This window comes from Emys orbicularis, chromosome 15, assembly GCF_028017835.1.
Source record: "Emys orbicularis isolate rEmyOrb1 chromosome 15, rEmyOrb1.hap1, whole genome shotgun sequence".
Taxonomy (NCBI): domain Eukaryota; kingdom Metazoa; phylum Chordata; order Testudines; family Emydidae; genus Emys; species Emys orbicularis.
Genome location: NC_088697.1, coordinates 421,855 through 442,832, shown reverse-complemented (window position 1 = coordinate 442,832; position 20,978 = coordinate 421,855). Strand labels below are relative to the sequence as shown.

At 66.9% G+C, this 20,978-nt stretch overlaps 2 protein-coding genes and 1 non-coding gene across 3 annotated transcripts; 1 reads left to right on the top strand and 2 right to left on the bottom strand.

The window, feature by feature from the left end:
- Window positions 1-2,894: 2,894 nt before the first annotated feature.
- On the top strand, window positions 2,895-2,968 carry TRNAT-AGU (transfer RNA threonine (anticodon AGU)). The gene has a single exon. It is a non-coding gene; the product is annotated as a tRNA-Thr (tRNA).
- Window positions 2,969-5,029: 2,061 nt separating this feature from the next.
- MOGAT3 (monoacylglycerol O-acyltransferase 3) lies at window positions 5,030-11,613 on the bottom strand. The gene is made up of 7 exons (XM_065417344.1): window positions 11,541-11,613; window positions 9,923-10,030; window positions 8,268-8,338; window positions 7,118-7,322; window positions 6,253-6,421; window positions 5,286-5,464; window positions 5,030-5,184 (listed from the first exon to the last, which is right to left on the bottom strand). The coding sequence occupies exons 1-7, from the start codon at window positions 11,611-11,613 to the stop codon at window positions 5,030-5,032; spliced, it is 960 nt and encodes a 319-aa protein (XP_065273416.1).
- A 3,434-nt stretch (window positions 11,614-15,047) lies between these two features.
- On the bottom strand, window positions 15,048-20,306 carry LOC135889161 (2-acylglycerol O-acyltransferase 2-like). Its single transcript, XM_065416973.1, is given in 7 exon segments — window positions 15,048-15,202; window positions 15,995-16,070; window positions 16,072-16,196; window positions 17,300-17,482; window positions 18,312-18,516; window positions 18,976-19,154; window positions 20,213-20,306. Coding segments are annotated over 7 exon segments (1,017 nt in total).
- Window positions 20,307-20,978: the final 672 nt, after the last annotated feature.

Genomic DNA, 20,978 nt, shown 5'->3' with positions numbered 1-20,978 from the left:
CACCGGCCCTTTTTATTGGGACCCACTTCCCTCCAGACACGCTGCGACAGCCGGTCCTGTGCACTGCTGCGCAACACACACTGCAACACAACACCCCGTGCTACACCCCGATACACTGCAACACAACACCCCATCCTACACACTGCTGCACAACACACACTGCTACACCCCGATACACTGCAACACAACATACGCGGCAACACAACACCCCATCCTACACACTGCTGCACAACACACACTGCTACACCCCGATACACTGCAACACAACATACGCGGCAACACAACACCCCATCCTACACACTGCTGCACAACACACACTGCTACACCCCGATACACTGCAACACAACACACGCTGCAACACCCGGTCCTTTACACTGCTACACAACACACCCACTGCAACACAACACCCCATCCTACACACTGCTGCACAACACACACTGCTACACCCCGATACACTGCAACACAACACACGCTGCAACACCCGGTCCTTTACACTGCTACACAACACACCCACTGCAACACAACACCCCATCCTACACACTGCTGCACAACACACACTGCTACACCCCGATACACTGCAACACAACACACGCTGCAACACCCGGTCCTATACACTGCTACACAATACACACACTGCAATACAACACCCCATCCTACACACTGCTGCACAACACACACTGCTACACCCCGATACACTGCAACACAACACACGCTGCAACACCCGGTCCTATACACTGCTACACAATACACACACTGCAATACAACACCCCATCCTACACACTGCTGCACAACACACACTGCTACACCCCGATACACTGCAACACAACACACGCTGCAACACCCGGTCCTGTACACTGCTACACAACACACACTGCAACACAACACCCTGTCCTACACACTGCAACATACTATCCTACACACTGCAACACAACACCCCGTGCTACACAACACACACTGCTACACAACACCCCGACCTACACACTGCTACACCCCTATACACTGCAACACCCGGTCCTGTACACTGCTACACAACACACACTGCAACACAACACCCCGTCCTACACACTGCTACACAACACACACTGCAACACCCCTATACACTGCAACACAACACCCCATCCTACACACTGCAACACACCATCCTACACACTGCTACACAACACACACTGGCGTAAATACTGCAACACAACACCCACTCCAACACACACACTGCAACTGCAATACACTGTCCTACATACTACAACACATACCACAACACAACACACACACACTGCGTCCTACATACTGCAACACAACGCATGCACACAGTGCAACACTACAGCACAATCCAACACACACCCTGCAACACAACACATACACTGCAACACCCCAACCTACACGCTGCAACACAACACACACTGCAACACTACAGCACAATCCAACACACTGTCTTACATACTGCAGCACAGTCCAACACAACAGTATCCTACACATTGCAACACAAACACTTCAGCACAACAGTGGCCTACATTCTGCAACTTAATCCAACACACACACACTGCAGCACTACAACACAATGCCCTACACATTGCAACACAATCCAACACACACACACACACACACACCAGTGTCCTACTCAATGCAAAAGTCCAACACTCCACAGCACAACTTCCCCCTCCTCCCAAACACACACAAAATGCTGTGCACACTGCAATACAACACACTGCAATATCATTCAACACACCATCACACATGACAACCTTTGGCTCCCATACACACTGCGACACAGTGTACCACAGCACAATATTGTGATATACAAGACAACATTCTAGAGTACAACATCAGGCTGTTGTGTTGCCGTGAATTGCGGTATAGCCTGGTGTGTTGCGTACCAAGATACTGTGCGGTGGCGTTGAATGCACCACCCACTGTGTCTGTGAAATGCAACACAACGCACAACGCGATGCAATGCCCCAGGACAGCGCAATGCACAACAGATGGGGACTGTGAAATGCAACACAATGCCTCACAGCACAACACAATGCAACGCCCCTAGGGCCCAGCAATGCACTACACACATCGGGACTGTGAAATGCAACAACGCAACACACCGGACCTGGTGCTCTGGGGTCAGTGGCTGTCCTACCCATCCCCCACCCCCATTCTCCTGTTGTGTGGGGGGTCCTAACCCCCCCACTCCCCTCCCTTATCTCTGCCTTCCCCATCACGCACCCAGCCCTGGCACCACCACCCCCCACATCACCAGGCCAGGCATGTGCGGCCCCTTAATGAGTGTTTTGTCCCGAGGCCTAATTACCCAGCAACAGGGTCATTAGTGGAGCTGCCAGGGAAGGGGGGGGGGGGCGTGCGGGGACTTCTGGTGCCAGCAGTGGGATTCCTGTGCCCAGCCCCCCCTGGGCTGAGACAAATGCCCCATTCAAAGCCTGGGGGCCCTGAGGGGGGGGTGTGTGAGGTGTGCGGGCTTCCAAGGACAACACACACAGGGTGATCCCACCGGGGCCAAGACCCCCCCCCCCCACCCCTCCTGCCAGCCACATGTAAACACTGCCTGCCTTGGGGGTCCCAGACGGGGACAGGGGGCTGGGTTAGGCAAAGAGCCCACTCCCAGCCTCCCCATCCTAACTCCATAACTCCCCCCGAGCTAGGCCAGGCTCTGGGCCTCCTCCACACGTGGTGGGAGAGGGGGGAATCCGGAGCAAGGCCAGAGGCTGCTGCTGGCGTTTCCTGGGGTGTCAATCCGGATTGACTCCCAATTCAACTCGCAGGGACACCGGTTTGGAGGGGGGCGGTAGAGCCAGAGAGAGCTGCTCCCCCCCCCCCCCACACACACTTATTCCGGCCCCCCCGCGTAGCCAGCAGGCAGCTGGGGCGCCCGGCGCCCAGCCCAGCAGCCCGGCGCCGTGGCTTAGTTGGTTAAAGCGCCTGTCTAGTAAACAGGAGATCCTGGGTTCGAATCCCAGCGGTGCCTGCGGTGGGGGGAGGGGCGCTCCCTTTTCCTGGGGGCGGGGGTCCCCCCCCCAAACCACAGCCCCCTCTCTCCCGCCCACCCCCACCCTTTTGCTGCGGGAGGGAATCCCGGAGGTCACGTAGCTGCAAAGCAAAAGGCCTGTCGCGAGCACACGCAGGTGCGAAGGGGGAGGGAGAGCCCGGTGCATGAAGGGGAAGGGTCCCAGGCGTCCGGTGCATGGGGGGCGGGAGCCCGGTGCATGAAGGGAGAAGGGACCCAGGCGTCCGGTGCATGGTGAGCAGGAAGCCTGGGCTTAGGGTGACCAGACAGCAACTGTGAAATAACAGGAGGGGGGGGTAATAGGCGCCGAGATAAGAAAAAGTCCCCCCAAAACCGGGACTGTCCCTTTAAAAACGGGACATCTGGTCGCCTTAGCTGGGCCATGAAGGGGAAGGGACCCAGGCGTCCGGTGCATGGTAAGATGAACAGGAGTGAGAGAAGGTGCCCCCCCCCAGCACCTAATCTCCCCTGGCACAGCCCCCTCCCCGCTTTCCCAGGGCTCAGGCACTCAGAGGAAATTTCCATGTTAGTCACCGAGCAGCAGCGCCCGCCCCCCCCCCGCCCAGCCCCTTTGGGGGAGGAGCAGGTGTCTGTGCGCACAGGAATCCCCCCCCTCTTTGTCACTCCCAAATCCTTCATCCCAGCCTGACCTTGGGGGGGGGGGGCTGGGCAGCGCCCGGCACAACAGGACCCATATCACAGCTGGGGGGTTTGGGCAGGGCCCCCCGCTCTCGGTCCGTGGAGGGGAGGGAGTGGGGGGGGGTGGGCAGGGCCCCCCGCTCTCGGTCCGTGGAGGGGAGGGAGTGGGGGGGGGGGCTGGGCAGGGCCTCCCGCTCTCGGTCCGTGGAGGGGAGGGAGTGGGGGGGGGCTGGGCAGGGCCCCCCGCTCTCGGTCCGTGGAGGGGAGGGAGTGGGGGGGGGCTGGGCAGGGCCCCCCGCTCTCGGTCCGTGGAGGGGAGGGAGTGGGGGGGGGCTGGGCAGGGCCTCCCGCTCTCGGTCCGTGGAGGGGAGGGAGTGGGAGGGGGGCTGGGCAGGGCCCCCCGCTCTCGGTCCGTGGAGGGGAGGGAGTGGGGGGGGGGGCTGGGCAGGGCCTCCCGCTCTCGGTCCGTGGAGGGGAGGGAGTGGGGGGGGGGGCTGGTTTGCAGCCCTGGGGCTGCGGAGGTATAAAAAGTCCCTGGAGCCGGGAGGTGCCCAATAAACTCTCCGAGCTTTTATTGAGAGCAGGACCCGGCCCCCCCTCACCCCCCGGCGGGGGCTGCTACAGGCCACGCAGCAGCGGGACAAGGTGGGGGCCCGGCCGGGGGGGTGCAGCCCGAGCCAGGTGACCCCGAGCCAGCCGGACAGGGGGAGGGGCCTGCGTGGGGGGCGCAGGACCCCGAGACGAGGCTGAACTGGCAGAACCCTGTGGACTGGGCACAGGGGGGTCCCCTGCTGATGCTAAACTGGCAGGGGGTGTAGTGGAGAAGGGGACCTAGACCGCGCTGAGCCGGCAGGAGGCCGGGGGGGTCCGGCGGGGGGGCCCGGCCGGGGGTCCCGGCCGGGGGTCCCTAGGCCACGCTGAGCCGGCAGGAGGCCGGGGGGGGGGGGCCGGCGGGGGGGCCCGGCCGGGGGTCCCTAGGCCACGCTGAGCCGGCAGGAGGCCGGGGGGGGGCCGGCGGGGGGGCCCGGCCGGGGATCCCTAGGCCACGCTGAGCCGGCAGGAGGCCGGGGGGGGGCCGGCGGGGGGGCCCGGCCGGGGATCCCTAGGCCACGCTGAGCCGGCAGGAGGTCGGGGTGGGGCCGGCGGGGGGGCCGGCGGGGGGGCCCGGCCGGGGGTCCCTAGGCCACGCTGAGCCGGCAGGAGGCCGGGGGGGGGCCGGCGGGGGGGCCCGGCCGGGGGTCCCTGGACCACGCTGAGCCGGCAGGAGGCCGGGGGGGGGCCGGCGGGGGGGCCCGGCCGGGGGGCCCGGCCGGGGGTCCCTGGACCACGCTGAGCCGGCAGGAGGCCGGGGGGGGGCCGGCGGGGGGGCCCGGCCGGGGGTCCCTAGGCCACGCTGAGCCGGCAGGAGGCTGGCACCCCACAGCTGACTTTGTGGCGGTCGAAGAGCTGGCACAGCTGCTCCACGTAGAGCCCGTGGTAGTGAGCGACCTCGGCCTGGGTGGGGTGGGGGCGGCGCGGCACCAGGATGGGGCTCCCCACTGTGGAGAGAGAGAGAGAGGAGGGGAGGTTAGCGGGGGGCTGGGATCCCCCCCCCCGCCCGGCTCAGGGCCCGGGACCGCCCCCTCCCCGGTCTCCTCACCCACGACGGTGACGGGCGAGGGCGAGGGCAGCGGCCCACGCCCCCAGAAGAGGCAGGGCGCGAAGCCCGTCAGGTCCTTGAAGCGGAGCTGCAGGCGCCGCAGCCGGCTGCCCGGCGGGAAGACGAGCTGCCGGAAGAGCTCGTTCTCCCCGAAGGAATAGACGGGCACCAGGGCGGACCTGCCACAAGATGGGGGAGGGGTTAGAGCCGGGGAGCAGCTCCGGCCTGGCGCCCGACCCGGTGCCCCCCCAGCAACGCAGCACCCGGCCCCTGCCCCAGCTCCCCCGCCCCGGGCACCAGTGTCTGCCCACCCAGTGCCCCCACCCAGCCCTTCTCAACGCACCCACCCAACGCACCGGCCTGGACCCGGACACTGTGCCCTCCCAGCAACGCAGCACCCGTCCCCTGCCCCAGCTCCCCCGCCCCGGGCACCAGTGTCTGCCCACCCAGTGCCCCCACCCAGCCCTTCTCAACGCACCCACCCAACGCACCGGCCTGGACCCGGACACTGTGCCCTCCCAGCAACGTAGCACCCGTCCCCTGCCCCAGCTCCCCCGCCCCGGGCACCAGTGTCTGCCCACCCAGTGCCCCCACCCAGCCCTTCTCAACGCACCCACCCAATGCACCGGCCTGGCCCCCGACCCGGTGCCCCCCCAGCAACGCAGCACCCGTCCCATGCCCCAGCTCCCCCGCCCCGGGCACCAGTGTCTGCCCACCCAGCCCTTCTCAACGCACCCACCCCATGCACCGGCCTGGAGCCCGACACGGTGTCTCCCAGCAACGCAGCACCCGTCCCATGCCCCAGCTCACCACCCCAGTGCCCCCCGCACCCAATGCACCGGCCTGGCTTCCGACCCTAATGCACCAGCCCCATATCTCCGGGTGCCCAACCAGGACCCACCCAGCGCCCGTCCCCTACCCCAGTTCCCCCACCCCCACCGCTCCAGCCTGCCCCCCCGGTACCCACCCGTGCTGCAGCGCCAGGCGCACGAAGCCGGTGCGGCGTCGCAGGGTGACGCGGTGCTGCCCGGGGGCGCAGTCCAGCGACTCGGCCGCGCCCCCCACCACGATCACCACCGCGTTGCCAGGCCGGGCAAGCAGGAAATCCAGGCTGGGGCGGCTCACGGGGCACATCCCTGTGTGTGTGTGGGAAGATAGTGAGCTGGGGGGGGGGGGGGGGGGCTGAAACAGCAACCTCCCCCCATCCTGGGTCAAACACCCCCTTTGCCCCAGGGAACAAGCCGGCAGCTCCCCCAGGTCCACCCCAGGGAGCAATTAACCCCTCCCAGAGCATGGGGAACCAAAGGGGAGTGGGACACGTACCACCCCCCGGGCACAGCAGTGCCCCCCAAATAAAATCTTTATAGCTGGGAGGGGCAGAGCCCAGAAGGCCAACTGCCCCCCCCGGGATGAGAGACCCCCCTATAGGGATGGGAGACACACACACACACACCCCCTATACACATGGCCGTGGAGGGGGGGCAGCTACAAGCTTCTCCCCCCAGGTCCTCCTCCCCAGAGCCCATGTCCCAGGGTGGGGGGATGCCATGTTCACCCCCTTTGTCCCTGCCCCCCCCCAGAGCGCACCATGTGCCGGGGGCTGTCCCTTCCTCCCCCCCCCCCCCCAAGCCCACCATGCCCCATGGGGAGGGGAGTGTCTCTGTGACCCGCATCCCTGCCGCCCCCCCCAGAGCCCACCATGTCCCGGGGGTGGGGTGTCTGTGCCCCCCATCCCTGCCGCCCCCCCAGAACCCCCCCAGGGTGGTGGTGTCTGTGCCCCCCATCCCTGCCCGACCCAGAGCCCCCCATGCCCGGGGGTCCCGGCCCCTCACCGAAGCCCATCATGTACTCGCGGTAGAGGGGCAGGCGGAAGAGTCCAGCCAGCAGCGCCAGGCTGGGCCGTAGGCCGGGGAAGAGCTGGGAGAAGCCGGGGCCCTCGGTGCAGAAGGCGGCCGCGGCCCCCGCGCACATGATGCCGTGGGGGTGGGAGCCCAGCACGTAGCTCCGGTCGGGGGGCAGAGCCACCGTCTTCACCAGCTGCAGGGGGCAGAGGGGGCAGAATCAGTGGGGGGCAGGCAGAGGGGGGGAAAGGTCAGAGAGGGACATGGGGGTCAGGAAGGGGCCAGGGGTCATTGTGGGGCAGCGGTCAGTGGGGGGCAGGCAGAGATTGGGGACAGCAGAGGTCAGAGGGGGGCAGGGGGTCATTGTGGGGCAGAGGTTGGGGCAGCGGCAGAGGTCAGTGGGGGGTAGGGGGTTAGGAAGGGGCCGGGGGTCATTGTGGGGCAGAGGTCGGGGAGCGGCGGCAGAGGTCAGTGGGGAGGGGGCAGAGGTTAGAGAGGGACATGGGGGTCTGGAAGGGGCTGGGGGTCATTGTGGGGCAGAGGTCGGGGGTGGCGGCAGAAGTCAGTGGGGAGGGGGCAGAGGTTAGAGAGGGACATGGGGGTCTGGAAGGGGCCAGGGGTCATTGTGGGGCAGAGGTCGGGGGTGGCGGCAGAAGTCAGTGGGGAGGGGGCAGAGGTTAGAGAGGGACATGGGGGTCTGGAAGGGGCCAGGGGTCATTGTGGGGCAGAGGGATCAGCGGAGTCAGCGTGGGGGCCGGAGGGGATAAAAGGGGGTGCTGAGGGGGGCAAAGGAGTCACTGTGGGAGCAGGGGCTCATGAAGCGGTTGGTGTGGGACAGAGGGGGGGAGCAGGGGGGCAGCCCCGGGAGCAGGGAATGGGTGGAGAGAGAGACAGACAATTTGGACAGACAAACATAAGCCGGAAGGGGCAGGGGAGGGTCGGACAGACAGGCAGTCAGGGGGGGTTGAATATTCAGACTCTGGTATGACCCCCCCCAAACATACCCACCCTGTCCCGGCCCCACTGCTCCAACCCCCCTTCCTATCTCCACTGCCCCCCACTTCCCCCACCCCCCTGCCCCATTCCTCATCCCCCTGAGCTGGGCAGATGCCCTCTTGACCCCTCTGACCCTCCCCGTTACCTTGACAGGGTAATAATCAGTCAAATGCTGCCAGACTCGCCAGCGTCGCATCCAGTCTGAGCGCCGTCCGCCTGCGGGGAGAGATATGGGGGGTGGGGAATGGGGCCTGTCCCCTCTAGGGGGCGGCGGCTCCCACCCGGCCCCAGAGCGGGGGCTGGCTGGCTCAGGGGGGCGGGGAATGGGGCAGGGACCTGTCCCCTCTAGGGGGCGGCGGCTCCCACCCGGCCCCAGAGCGGGGGCTGGCTGGCTCAGGGGGGCGGGGAATGGGGCAGGGACCTGTCCCCTCTAGGGGGCGCCGGCTCCCACCCGGCCCCAGGGCAGGGACTGGCTGGCTCAGGGGGGCGGGGAATGGGGCAGGGGCCTGTCCCCTCTAGGGGGCGCCGGCTCCCACCCGGCCCCAGGGCAGGGGCTAGCTGGCTCAGGGGGGCGGGGAATGGGGCAGGGGCCTGTCCCCTCTAGGGGGCGCCGGCTCCCACCCGGCCCCAGGGCGGGGGCTAGCTGGCTCAGGGGGGCAGGGAATGGGGCTGGGGCCTGTCCCCTCTAGGGGGCGCCGGCTCCCACCCAGCCCCAGGGCAGGGACTGGCTGGCTCAGGGGGGTGGGGAATGGGGCAGGGGCCTGTCCCCTCTAGGGGGCGCCGGCTCCCACCCGGCCCCAGGGCAGGGACTGGCTGGCTCAGGGGGGCGGGGAATGGGGCAGGGGCCTGTCCCCTCTAGGGGGCGCCGGCTCCCACCCGGCCCCAGGGCAGGGACTGGCTGGCTCAGGGGGGCGGGGAATGGGGCAGGGACCTGTCCCCTCTAGGGGGCGCCGGCTCCCACCCGGCCGCAGGGCAGGGACTGGCTGGCTCAGGGGGGCAGGGAATGGGGCTGGGGCCTGTCCCCTCTAGGGGGCGCCGGCTCCCACCCAGCCCCAGGGCAGGGACTGGCTGGCTCAGGGGGGCGGGGAATGGGGCAGGGGCCTGTCCCCTCTAGGGGGCGCCGGCTCCCACCCGGCCCCAGGGCAGGGACTGGCTGGCTCAGGGGGGCGGGGAATGGGGCAGGGGCCTGTCCCCTCTAGGGGGCGCCGGCTCCCACCCGGCCCCAGGGCAGGGGCTAGCTGGCTCAGGGGGGCAGGGAATGGGGCAGGGGCCTGTCCCCTCTAGGGGGCGCCGGCTCCCACCCGGCCCCAGGGCGGGGACTGGCTGGTTCGGGGGGGGCGGGGAATGGGGCAGGGGCCTGTCCCCTCTAGGGGGCGCCGGCTCCCACCCGGCCCCAGGGCGGGGACTGGCTGGCTCAGGGGGGCGGGGAATGGGGCAGGGACCTGTCCCCTCTAGGGGGCGGCGGCTCCCACCCGGCCCCAGGACAGGGACTGGCTGGCTCAGGGGGGCGGGGAATGGGGCAGGGACCTGTCCCCTCTAGGGGGCGCCGGCTCCCACCCGGCCCCAGGGCAGGGACTGGCTGGTTCGGGGGGGGCGGGGAATGGGGCAGGGACCTGTCCCCTCTAGGGGGCGCCGGCTCCCGCCCGGCCCCAGGGCAGGGACTGGCTGGCTCAGGGGGGCGGGGAATGGGGCAGGGGCCTGTCCCCTCTAGGGGGCGCCGGCTCCCGCCCGGCCCCAGGGCAGGGACTGGCTGGCTCAGGGGGGATGGGGGGCACGGGGTCGGGGGTCAGGGACACTCACCTCTCTCTGGGGTGTCGCGGTCGAGCACCCACCACACGAAGTACAGCACAGAGACGGCCCAGAGGCGGGTGAAGAGCAGGTAGAACAGCAGGGACGTGAAGAAGGCACCTGTCGGGGGAGGACAGAGCTGAGGGCCGGCGCCACACTGAGGTGTCCAGCGAAGAGATGGTAGAACAAATGGATCAATTACACAGCGATCCGTCGCCAGGCCCAGATGGGATCAGCCCAGATCTGCAGGAACTCAGGACATTGCAGAGTATGTCACCTGTCCCCTAACTCAGCCGCTGGGCCAGATGACTGGAGGAGAGCTAACCTGACGCCAATTTTTAAAGAGGGCTCTAGAGGTGATCCCGGCAATTACAGGCTGGTAAGTCTGACGTCAGTACCGGCAAACTGGTTGAAACTCTAGTAAAGAACAGAATTGTCAGACACAGAGATGAACATAATTTGTTGGGGAAGAGTCAACATGGATTTTGTAAAGGGAAATCATGCCTCACCAATCTACTAGAATTCTTGGAGAGGGTCAACAGGCATGTGGACAAGGGGGATTCAGTGGATATGGTGCACTTAGATTTTCAGAAAGCCTTTGACAAGGTCCCCCACCAAAGGCACTTAAGCAAAGTCAACTGCCATGGGATAAGAGGGAAAGTCCCCTCCTGGATCAGTTAGTGGGTAACGGATAGGAAAAACAGGGTAGGAATAAATGGTCAGTTTTCAGAATGGAGAGAGGTAAATCGTGGTGTCCCCCAGGGGTCTGTACTGGGCCCAGTTCTATTCAATTTATTCATAAACGATCTGGAAAAAGGGGTAAACAGTGAGGTGGCAAAATTTGCAGATGATACAAAACTACTCAAGATAGTTAAGTCCCAGGCAGACTGCGAAGAGCTACAAAAGGATCTCACAAACCTGGGTGACTGGGCAACAAAATGGCAGATGAAATTCAATGTTAATAAATGCAAAGCAATGCACATGGGAAAATATAATCCCAACTAGACATATAAAATGATGGGGCCTAAATTAGCTGTTACATCTCACGAAAGATCTTGGAGTCACTGTGGAGAGTTCTCTGCAAACATCCACTCAGTGTGCAGCGGCAGCCAAAAAAGTGAACAGAACGTTGGGAATCATTAAGAAAGGGATAGATAATAGGACAGAAAATATTATCCCTGGTACGCCCACATCTTGAATACTGTGTGCAGATGCGGTCGCCCCATTGCAAAAAGGATCTAGTGGGACTGGCAAAGGTTCAGAGAAAGGCAGCACAGGTGATCCAGGGTACAGAACGGCTCCCGTACGAGGAGAGACTAAAAAGACAGGGGCTGTTCAGCTTGGAAAAGAGACGCCTAAGGGGGGATACGATCGAGGTCTATAAAACGAGGGCTGGGGTGTGGAAAGCAAACAGGGAAGTGTTATTTACCCCTTCACACAACACAAGATCCCAGGGGTTGCCCGACGAAATTAACAGGCAGCAGGTTTAATACCAACAAGAGGAACTGCTTTGTTAACCTGCGGAACTCCTTGCCAGGGGATGGTGTAAAGGCCTATCTGGCAGCATCCACCTCCCCCAATGCAGGAGTCAGCCCCCCCCCCCTCCCCTGGCCCTCTCGGCCTCACTTACCGAAGAAGAGGAAGGTCATAACCCACTGAAAAACGCTCAGCAGCTCAAGGTGCTTCTTCAGGGCACCTGTCATCCTGCTGGGGGGAGCCCGGCTCCACGAAGCCCCCGGCTGCGAGGAGAGAACAGAGTCCGGGCCCGGCCGGCCACCTCTTCATCCAGGGACCCCTCGCCCGGTTCTGAAATGCTGCCACCTGCGGGGTGGGAGAGCTGGTTATACAGGGACCCCTCTCCCAGTGCCGAGATGCGCCCACCTCTGGGGCAGGGTGGCCGGTGACCCGGGGACCCCTGGCCCGGCGCTGAGATGCGGCCACCTCTGGGGCGGGGTGACCGGGGACCCCTCGCCCGGCACTGAGATGCAGCCACCTCTGGGGCGGGGCGACCAGTGACCCAGGGACCCCTCTCCCGGCGCTGAGATGTGGCCACCTCTGGGGTGGGGCACGGGGCTGGTTATATGGTCCTGGCTCTGAGACAGGGCATGGGGGCTGTTTACCTTACAAACACCCCACCCCAATGCATGAGGACACGTGAGCCCCGGGGGAAGGGGGGGGGGAGGGAGACATACACATGGGGAGGTGTGGGAGATGGATGGACGGATGGGAGGGCTGACCAAGCTGGGGGGGGGGGGGGGGGAGGGGGGATGTGTAGGGACACAGGAGTTCTGGCTCCCACAACACCCTGTGGAGGGGAGAGGAACTGACCCCCGACCCCGCACAGATTCACCCCAGCCCCTGCCCTCCCCCCGAGCCTGGCCCCTGCCCCCAGCAGCAGGGGGGCTCTCACCACCAGCTCCACGCCCTGGGGGCCTGCTCCCTGCTCCGGATCCTCGATCCCACTCACGACGATGCACTTTGGCCCCAGGAGCGACATGAGACTCCGGCGGGGCAGGAGAGTAAGCAAGGGCGGGGGGCAGGGAGAGACTCAGAGCCAGGGCCTGGCGCGGATCGGACGCCTGGGTTCTCTCCCGGGCTCCGGGAGAGGAGTGAGGGCTGGTGGGTTAGAGCAGGGGGGGCTGGGAGCCAGGACTCCTGGGTTCTCTCCCCAGCTCTGGGAGGGGGGGGGGGCTGGTGGGTTAGAGCAGGGGGGGGGCTGGGAGCCAGGACTCCTGGGTTCTCTCCCCGGCTCTGGGAGGGGAGTGGGGGCTGATGGGTTAGAGCAGGGGGGGCTGGGAGCCAGGACTCCTGCTAGATTTAGGCACCTCCCTTCCTCCCCTCTGCACCTCATTTTCTCAGTGTTTAACGAGCTGCTACCAGCTGCCTTCACTCGGCCCAGGGAGCCCCTCCATGCCCAGCCCTAATCTAAGGCCCAGAGCTGGGTGGGGGATGATCCGGGCAGAGTCCAGGCCCCTCCTAGACCCACTGCACCCCCACCCCAGGGGGGGCCCTGCACCCCAGCTGCAGGGGGCACCCCACTCCCTCACCCAGCCTCAGGCAGGAGCCCCATTGCTAGGAGGAGCTGGCACCCACGGGTGGCAGTCCAGCCCCCCTCAGCTGCAGGGAGGGGCAGGCCCTCTCCCCACTTGCAGCTGGCTAGGTAAAGAACCTCGAACAAGCAGGGGTGGGGAGCTGGGATATTTTGCCCAGCAGCTGTGTTTCTGGCATCAGCCACTAGGAGGCGCACGTCCCCCCTTCGAGCCAGCCAGGACGCCAGGGTAGATGGGCCCCTCAGGCGAGGATTTCCGTGGTGGTACCCTAAAGCGCTGGGGGGCAGCCCCCTGGACATGGTGTCCCACTCCGGGCGTCCCCTCCCGCACAGCATCGAGTAGGGAACATCTCCAGACCGGGGCTGCTGGCTGGGGGAAACAGACGACTCGGGAGGGACGGGGGGGCAGGATACGACCCAGGGCTGTAACACGAGGCCTGTCGTTTCCTCCTTCCCATAACACCTGATCCGGCGGCACCCGCCAGCGGTTTAACACAAACCAGAGGAAGCCGTGGTTGGCCACACAACTAGCCTGTGGGACGCCCTGCCAGGGGATGGTGTGACCGAGGTCAAACCCCACCGAGATCAGTGCCTGGAGGGCAGGTCCATTGAGGGCAGCCCCACGTGCCGGGGGTCTCTCTGTCAGGCCAAGACACCCAGGGGCTCTCCACCGTTTCCCCTGTTCTCTACAATCCCCCTGGGGCTGTGGGACCAGCCGGCGTCAGAGACCGGACAGGGGGCAAGACGGACTTGGGGCTAACCTAGGATGGCAGCTCGTATTCATAAGGAAGTGGATGTAATGCAGTTAGAACATAGGGGGTTAGAAGAGAACCCAGGAGTCCTGGCTCCCAGCCCCCCCTGCTCTAACCCACCAGCCCCCACTCCCCTCCCAGAGTCGGGAGAGAACCCAGGAGTCCTGGCTCCCAGCAGCCCCCACTCCCCTCCCAGAGCTGGGGAGAGAACCCAGGAGTCCTGGCTCCCAGCCCCCCCTGCTCTAACCCACCAGCCCCCACTCCCCTCCCAGAGCCGGGGAAGAGAACCCAGGAGTCCTGGCTCCCAAGCTGGTGTCCCCAGCCCCTGTGCCATGCTGCCTCGGTTTCTCAATGCCCGGCCTGTCTGCTGGTGCCCTTTGCCCAGCCCTGGGCCGAGTTTGCAGAAAGATAAATGTTTAAACCGGCTCCTGCTCTGGGGCCGGCTGGTTACAGCGGGGCCCTGGGACCATCCAGCCCCCACCGCCTTTGAGTGCCTCAGGGCAAGAGGCTGGCTCTTCACCCAGGACTCCTGGGTTCTCTCCCGGGCTCGGGGAGGGGGAGTGGGGATGGTGGGTTAGAGCGGGGGGCTGGGAGCCAGGACTCCTGGGTTCTCTCCCCGGCTCTGCCCCCGAGCTGCTGTGTGACCTGAGGCAGGGGTGGAGGCAGCGCTCCGCTCCCTACACAAACCCCAGCAGCCCAGCAACCCCTGCCCCGGTGCCGCCCCGTCCCCCACACACAGGACAGCAGCCGATTGCACAGGAAGGTGGTTTATTGCAAGCCCCGTGGGACTGGAGTTACAGTCTGGCCCAGGCCCACTTCAAACAGTAACAGGGGGGGGGGGTGGGCAGATGCTGCCCAGACAGCCCTGGGACCCATGGCCACAGTTGCACAACCGCTACCCTCTTGCAGCGAGGCGAATCCAGGGGGGGGCAGGTGTCTGCAGGAGAAAGGGCAGTCACTGCCCCACGCCCCCTGACTCAGAGCGAGGCTGGCTGGAAGCACACCCCACAGCCCCTAGCCAGCCCCACACCCCTGCTGGGGGGCTGGGGTACCCTGAGATGGGGCAGCCAGATCCTGGGTCAAGAAGTGGGGGGGGCAGGGAGTGGCCAAGTCTGGCCCAGGGAGTTGGGGTTCCTTCAAGTTCCCCCTCTAGGGCCCCCCTCCCCATTGAAGGGGGAACCAAAAAAGCCCCTGAGGGCTCCCCATGGGGGGGCCCCCAATAAGAACTGCCCCCCCCAGCAGAGCAGCCCCCCCCACCGCTCCCCCACAGGGCCTGATCCCCACCCCCCGTATCAGAGTCCCAGCATGCTGCGGCAGGCTCTGGGGGGCAGCGCCCCTAGATAAGGTTGAGGTGCTTCTCTGGGGGGACCCCATACTTGGTCTTGTTCTCCTCGAAGAGCGCGATGAGCTGCTCCAGGTAGGTGGCGTGGAGCCAGTCGATGGCCTCGCGGGATGGGCAGGGCGTCTGGGGCACCAGGATGGGCGCCCCCACTAGGGGAAAAGACGGGGTTAGCGCCAGATCCACCCGTCACCCCCCACCCCACCGACGCGCCGTTAAAGTCTGGCTCCATATGGGGCAATAGCCCTGATCCCCTGGGGCGGGCATGGGGGGGGACTGGGTCAGAGAACAGCTGGCAACGTCCCCGCCGCGCCAGGCACTGCAGACAGACACCCCCCAGCCGCCAGCTCCCCCCACAGCCCAGCTGGGGTCTCTTCCCGCTCCCTGCCCCCATCACCGCCCCCACCCCCGGCAAACAGCTTCCCGCTACAGCCGTTCAGCAAAGGATGTGTCGACTTTGGCACCCCAAAGCTGCTGCAGGGAGAGAATCCAGGAGTCCTGGCTCCCAGCCCCCCCCCCAAAGCTGCTGCAGGGAGAGAATCCAGGAGTCCTGGCTCCCAGCCCCCCCGCTCTAACCACCAGCCCCACTCCCCTCCCAGAACCGGGGAGAGAACCCAGGGGTCCTGGCTCCCAGCCCCCTACCGTACCCACCAGCCCCACTCCCCTCCCAGAGCCGGGGAGAGAACCCAGGCGTCCTGGCTCCCAGCCCCCTGCTCTAACCCCCCCAGCCCCCACTCCCCTCCCAGAGCCGGGGAGGGAACCCAGGCGTCCTGGCTCCCAGCCCCCTACCGTACCCACCAGCCCCACACCCCTCCCAGAGCCGGGGAGAGAACCCAGGTGTCCTGGCTCCCAGCCCCCTGCTCTAACCCCCCAGCCCCCACTGCCCTCCCAGAGCCAGGGAGGGAACCCAGGCGTCCTGGCTCCCAGCCCCGGCCCCGGCTCACCCACGGTGTGGATGGGGCTGCGGAAGGGCAGCAGGCCGAAGCTGTACTGGAAGACCCCGCGGGCATGGAACAGGGGGCAGCGCCAGCCCCATGAGCTTCTGCAGCCGCTCCTGCACGGCCCGCACCAGCGACCCCCGGGGGTTCGGCACCTGGTGAAACAGCTCGTTCTCCCCGAAGGAGAACACCGGCACCAGGGCGGGCGCTGCGGGGAGAGGGGCGGGTCAGGGGGAGCCTCCCGGAGCTGTGGCCCCCACCCCCCATGTCCTGGCCCCCCCTGCACCACCTGCTGCTCTCCCCTGGACACCTCCCCCAGAGACCCCCTGCTCCATAATGTACCCCTCCTCCAGCCACTGCCCCCCTGGTCTGTGCCCTGCCCAACACCCCCTCTCCAATGCCCCCCACCCCTCCAGCCACTGCCCCCCAATCTGTGCCCTGCCCGACGCCCCCTCTCCAACACCCCCCACTCCTCCAGCCACTGCCTCCCCGCCGATCTGTGCCCTGCCCAACACCCCCTCTCCACAACACCCCCCACTCCTCCAGCCACTGCCCCCCAATCTGTGCCCTGCCCAACACCGCCAACTTCTCCAGCCACTGCCCCCCTCGTCTGTGCCCTGCCCGACACCCCCTCTCCACAACACCCCCCACTCCTCCAGCCACTGCCCCCCAATCTGTGCCTGCCCGACACCCCCCAACTTCTCCAGCCACTGCCCCCCCTCGTCTGTGCCCTGCCCGACACCCCCTCTCCACAACACCCCCCACTCCTCCAGCCACTGCCCCCCAATCTGTGCCCTGCCCGACACCCCCAACTTCTCCAGCCACTGCCCCCCTCGTCTGTGCCCTGCCCGACACCCCCTCTCCACAACACCCCCCACTCCTCCAGCCACTGCCCCCCAATCTGTGCCCTGCCCGACACCCCCCACTCCTCCAGCCACTGCCTCCCCCCCGATCTGTGCCTGGCCCAAGACGCCCTCTCCAATGCCCCCCACTCCTCCAGCCACTGCCCCACAGTTCCACCCCCCCCAATCTGTGCCCCTCCTGACACCACCCCCTCCACCCTGCTCCCCCAGCCCCCCCACACCTCCCCTCTACATCCAGCCCTCAGGATTCCCACAGCCCCACCTGCCCCCAAATCCTCCCCTGCTGCACTCCCTCCACTTTGTAACCCCCTCCCCAGCCCCCCAAAATCCCCAACCCCCCATACCATAATCCCACACACAAGTCAATTCCATTTCCCCCCCCAGGAGTCCCCCCCCCCGAACCTGAGCCATTCCAGCTCCCTTCCCCCGCTGCCCCCCCCCCCCCAGCTCACTGACCCGTGCTGCAGGGCTGCCTTGATGAACCCCTTGCGGCTGAGGATCTGGAGGGTCAGTGCCCCGGGCCGGGCCTCCAGCGACTCAGGGGGGCCCCCCACTGCGATCACAGCCACCTGCCCCCCACCCTCCTGGCCCAGCAGGTAGGAGACACTGGCCTTGTCCGAGGAGACCAGACCTGGAGAGCGAGAACAGGACAGTCACTGCGCTGCCTGGGCAGAGAACCCAAGAGTCCTGGCTGCCCCAGCCCCCAACTAGACCCCACTCCCCTCCCAGAGCCAGGGAGAGAACCCAGGAGTCCTGGCTCCCAGCCGCCCCCCCCCCCCCCCCCCGCTCTAACCCACCAGCCCCCACTCCCCTCCCAGAGCCGGGGAGAGAACCCAGGAGTCCTGGCTCCCAGCCCCCTTGCTCTGACCCACCAGCCCCCATTCCCCTCCCAGAGCCAGGGAGAGAACCCAGGAGTCCTGGCTCCCAGCCCCCTGCTCTGACCCACCAGCCCCCACTCCCCTCCCAGAGCCAGGGAGAGAACCCAGGAGTCCTGGCTCCCAGCCCCCCCTGCACTAACCCACCAGCCCCCACTCCCCTCCCAGTGCAGGGAGAGAACCCAGGAGTCCTGGCTCCCAGCCCCCCCTGCTCTAACCTACCAGACCCCACTGCCCTCCCAGAGCCGGGGAGAGAACCCAGGAGTCCTGGCTCCAGCCCCCCCTGCTCTAACCCACCAGCCCCCACTCCCCTCCCAGAGCCGGGGAGAGAACCCAGGAGTCCTGGCTCCCGGCCCCCCCCTGCTCTAACCCTCCAGCACCCACTCCCCTCCCAGCGCCAGGGAGAGAAGCCAGGAGTCCTGGCTCCCAGCCCCCCCTGCTCTAACCCACCAGCCCCCCCTCCCCTCCCAGAGCCGGGGAGAGAACCCAGGAGTCCTGGCTCCCAGCCCCCCCTGCTCTAACCCACCAGCCCCCACTCCCCTCCCAGAGCCGGGGAGAGAACCCAGGCATCTGGGCCGCGCTCACCCCCACTCATGATGTAGTCGCGGAAGAGGGGCAGGCGGAACCAGAAGGGTAGCATGAGCAGGTGTGGGGTGAGCCCTGGGAACAGCTCCCCGAACCCTGTGGCCTCGGTGCAGAAGTTCCCGAAGGCGCCGGCCACCAGCACCCCGTGGGGGTGGAACCCGAAGAGGTAATTGCGGGAGGGGTCCAGGGGCGCCGTCTTCACCAGCTGCGGAGAGAGGGGAGGGCTGAGAGGGGCCCCCCCCCGACACGGGGCAGCAGGAGCGTGGCAGGGGATACCGGGGGTGCCAAGACACCGCAGGGGTGGGGTACACTGCACGATACAGCACCCCCCTCCCCAAAGGCTACCGGGGGGACGCACTACGGGTCCCAGGGGGGCAGTCCCCCCACCCGAGGGCCACCGGGGGGGACATGATACGGGGCCCAGGGGGGGAGCCCCCCCACCCAAGGGCCACCGGGGGGGGACACGATACGGGGCCCAGGGGGGGGAGCCCCCCCACCCAAGGGCCACCGGGGGGGACACGATACGGGGCCCAGGGGGGGAGCCCCCCCACCCAAGGGCCACCGGGGGGGACACGATACGGGGCCCAGGGGGGGAGCCCCCCCACCCAAGGGCCACCGGGGGGGGACACGATACGGGGCCCAGGGGGGGAGCCCCGGGTCTCACCGTGATGGGGAAATAGTCCCGGAAGTGCCGCCAGACAGGCCAGTTGCGGACCCAGGGCGAGCGGCGCCCCCCGCGGGCCGGGGTCTCCCGGTCCAGGTAGAGCCAGGCGGCGTAGAGCAGGGCCGGCAGCCAGAGATCCCCCAGCAGCGCCAGCAGGAACAGGGCCAGGCAGCACTGGGCTGGGGGGGGGAAAGAGAGAGGGGAGTTAGGGACCAGCCCCCCCCAGTGCACCCAACCCCCCCCACCACAGGGCTGCTCCCCCCTGCACCCCCCTCTCCCCAAATGCACCCCCAACTCCGGGCTGCTCAACCCCATACATCCCCCCCATTGCACCAGCCCCACTCCCCCCCAGGCACCCCCAACTCCAGGCTGCTCCACCCCATACATCCCCCCCATGTACCCCCCCATTGCCCACCAATGCACCAGCCCCACTTCTCCCCAGGGCTGCTCCCCGCCCCCCCCATGTACCCACCTCCCATCACACCAGGCCCAGTCCCCCCCAGGCACCCCCAACTCCGGGCTGCTCCACCCCATACATCCCCCCCATTGCCCACCAATGCACCAGCCCCACTTCTCCCCAGGGCTGCTCCCCCCCCCATGTACCCACCTCCCATCACACCAGGCCCAGTCCCTCCCAGGGCTCCTGCCCCCCATACACCCCCAACTCCGGGCAGCTCCACCCCATACATCCCCCCCATTGCCCACCAATGCACCAGCCCCACTCCCGCCATGCACCCCACAACTGGTGCTTACTTCCCCCCCACCCCCAAAAATGCCCTCTCTCAAACTGGCCCTGAGTCAGGCCGGGGGAAGGAGGGGGCACATACCGGCCCCCAGGGGTGGGTGTGGGGCAGGGGGCACCGCTCCCCCCACTCCAGCAGGTGGGGGCGCTTTGCAGCGGGTGGGGGGGCCATGTCTCAGCACCCCCCCTGCCCCTGTTAACACCCCCGCCCCCCACAGCGCTCCGAGCAGGGAGCCTGCTTGGGAGACACCCCACAGCGGGCAGGGTGGGGGAGCAGGGGAAACACCCCCCCACTCCGTATGGGGGGGGAAGGCTCAACTCCCAGCATTTCAGTATGTGGGGGGGGCTCCCCCCCCCCCACTCCAGAGAAGGGACCCAGGCGTCCGGGAAGGGCAGGGGAGCTGATGTTTAGAGGGGACGCCATCCCCCTGCAGAGCCTCCCCTAGAGGGACCCCCCCGAGCATCGCCCCCCCGCAGCCCCCCAGCGCCCCTCACCCAGCGCCAGGAAGGAGAAGACCCACTGCAGGACCGCGGCGGTCTGCAGCCGGCGCCGCAGCGGGAGGCGCAGCGGGGCGAAGCGGATCGGCATGGCCGGGCCGAGCTGGGCGAGACCGGGACCGGACTGGGAGCGACGGGAGGTGGGTGGGAGTGTGGGGGTCAGCCTGGGGCATTTATCCCATTGCACCGGCCCCGCCCCCCTGAACTGACCCCGCCCCCTGCACCGACCCCTCCCGAACGGCCCCTCTCCCCCCCTGCGCCGGCCCCTCCCCTCTGCAATGACCACGCCCCTCCCTGCGCCGGCCCCGCCCCCTAATCTGGTCCCGCCCCTTGCACCACCCCCTCCCCTCTCCTCCCTGAATTTGCACCGCCCCCTGCACCGCCCCCTCCCCTCTCCTCCCTGTACCGCCCCCTTCCCTCTGCACTGACCCCGCCCCTCCCTGCGCCGGCCCTGCCCCCTGAACCACCCCCTCCCCCCTCCTGCCTGCACTGGCCCCTCCCTGCTGCACTGAACCCACCCCTCCTGAACCGCCCCCTCCCCTCTCCTCCCTGGACCTGCCCCTCCCCTCTGCACTGTCCCCTCCCTGAGTGACCAGACTGGTTCCCCCCCGCCCCGCCCCGTGCCCAAATGATGCCCGAGGGCAAGGGTGGGGTGGGGCAGGGGGTACTATAGGTGGGTCACTCCTGGGTCCGGGACCAGTCGCTATTTTCCCTGGAGTGGGGGCTGATGCTGATCAAACCGCCGTGACCCCGGGTTCAAACC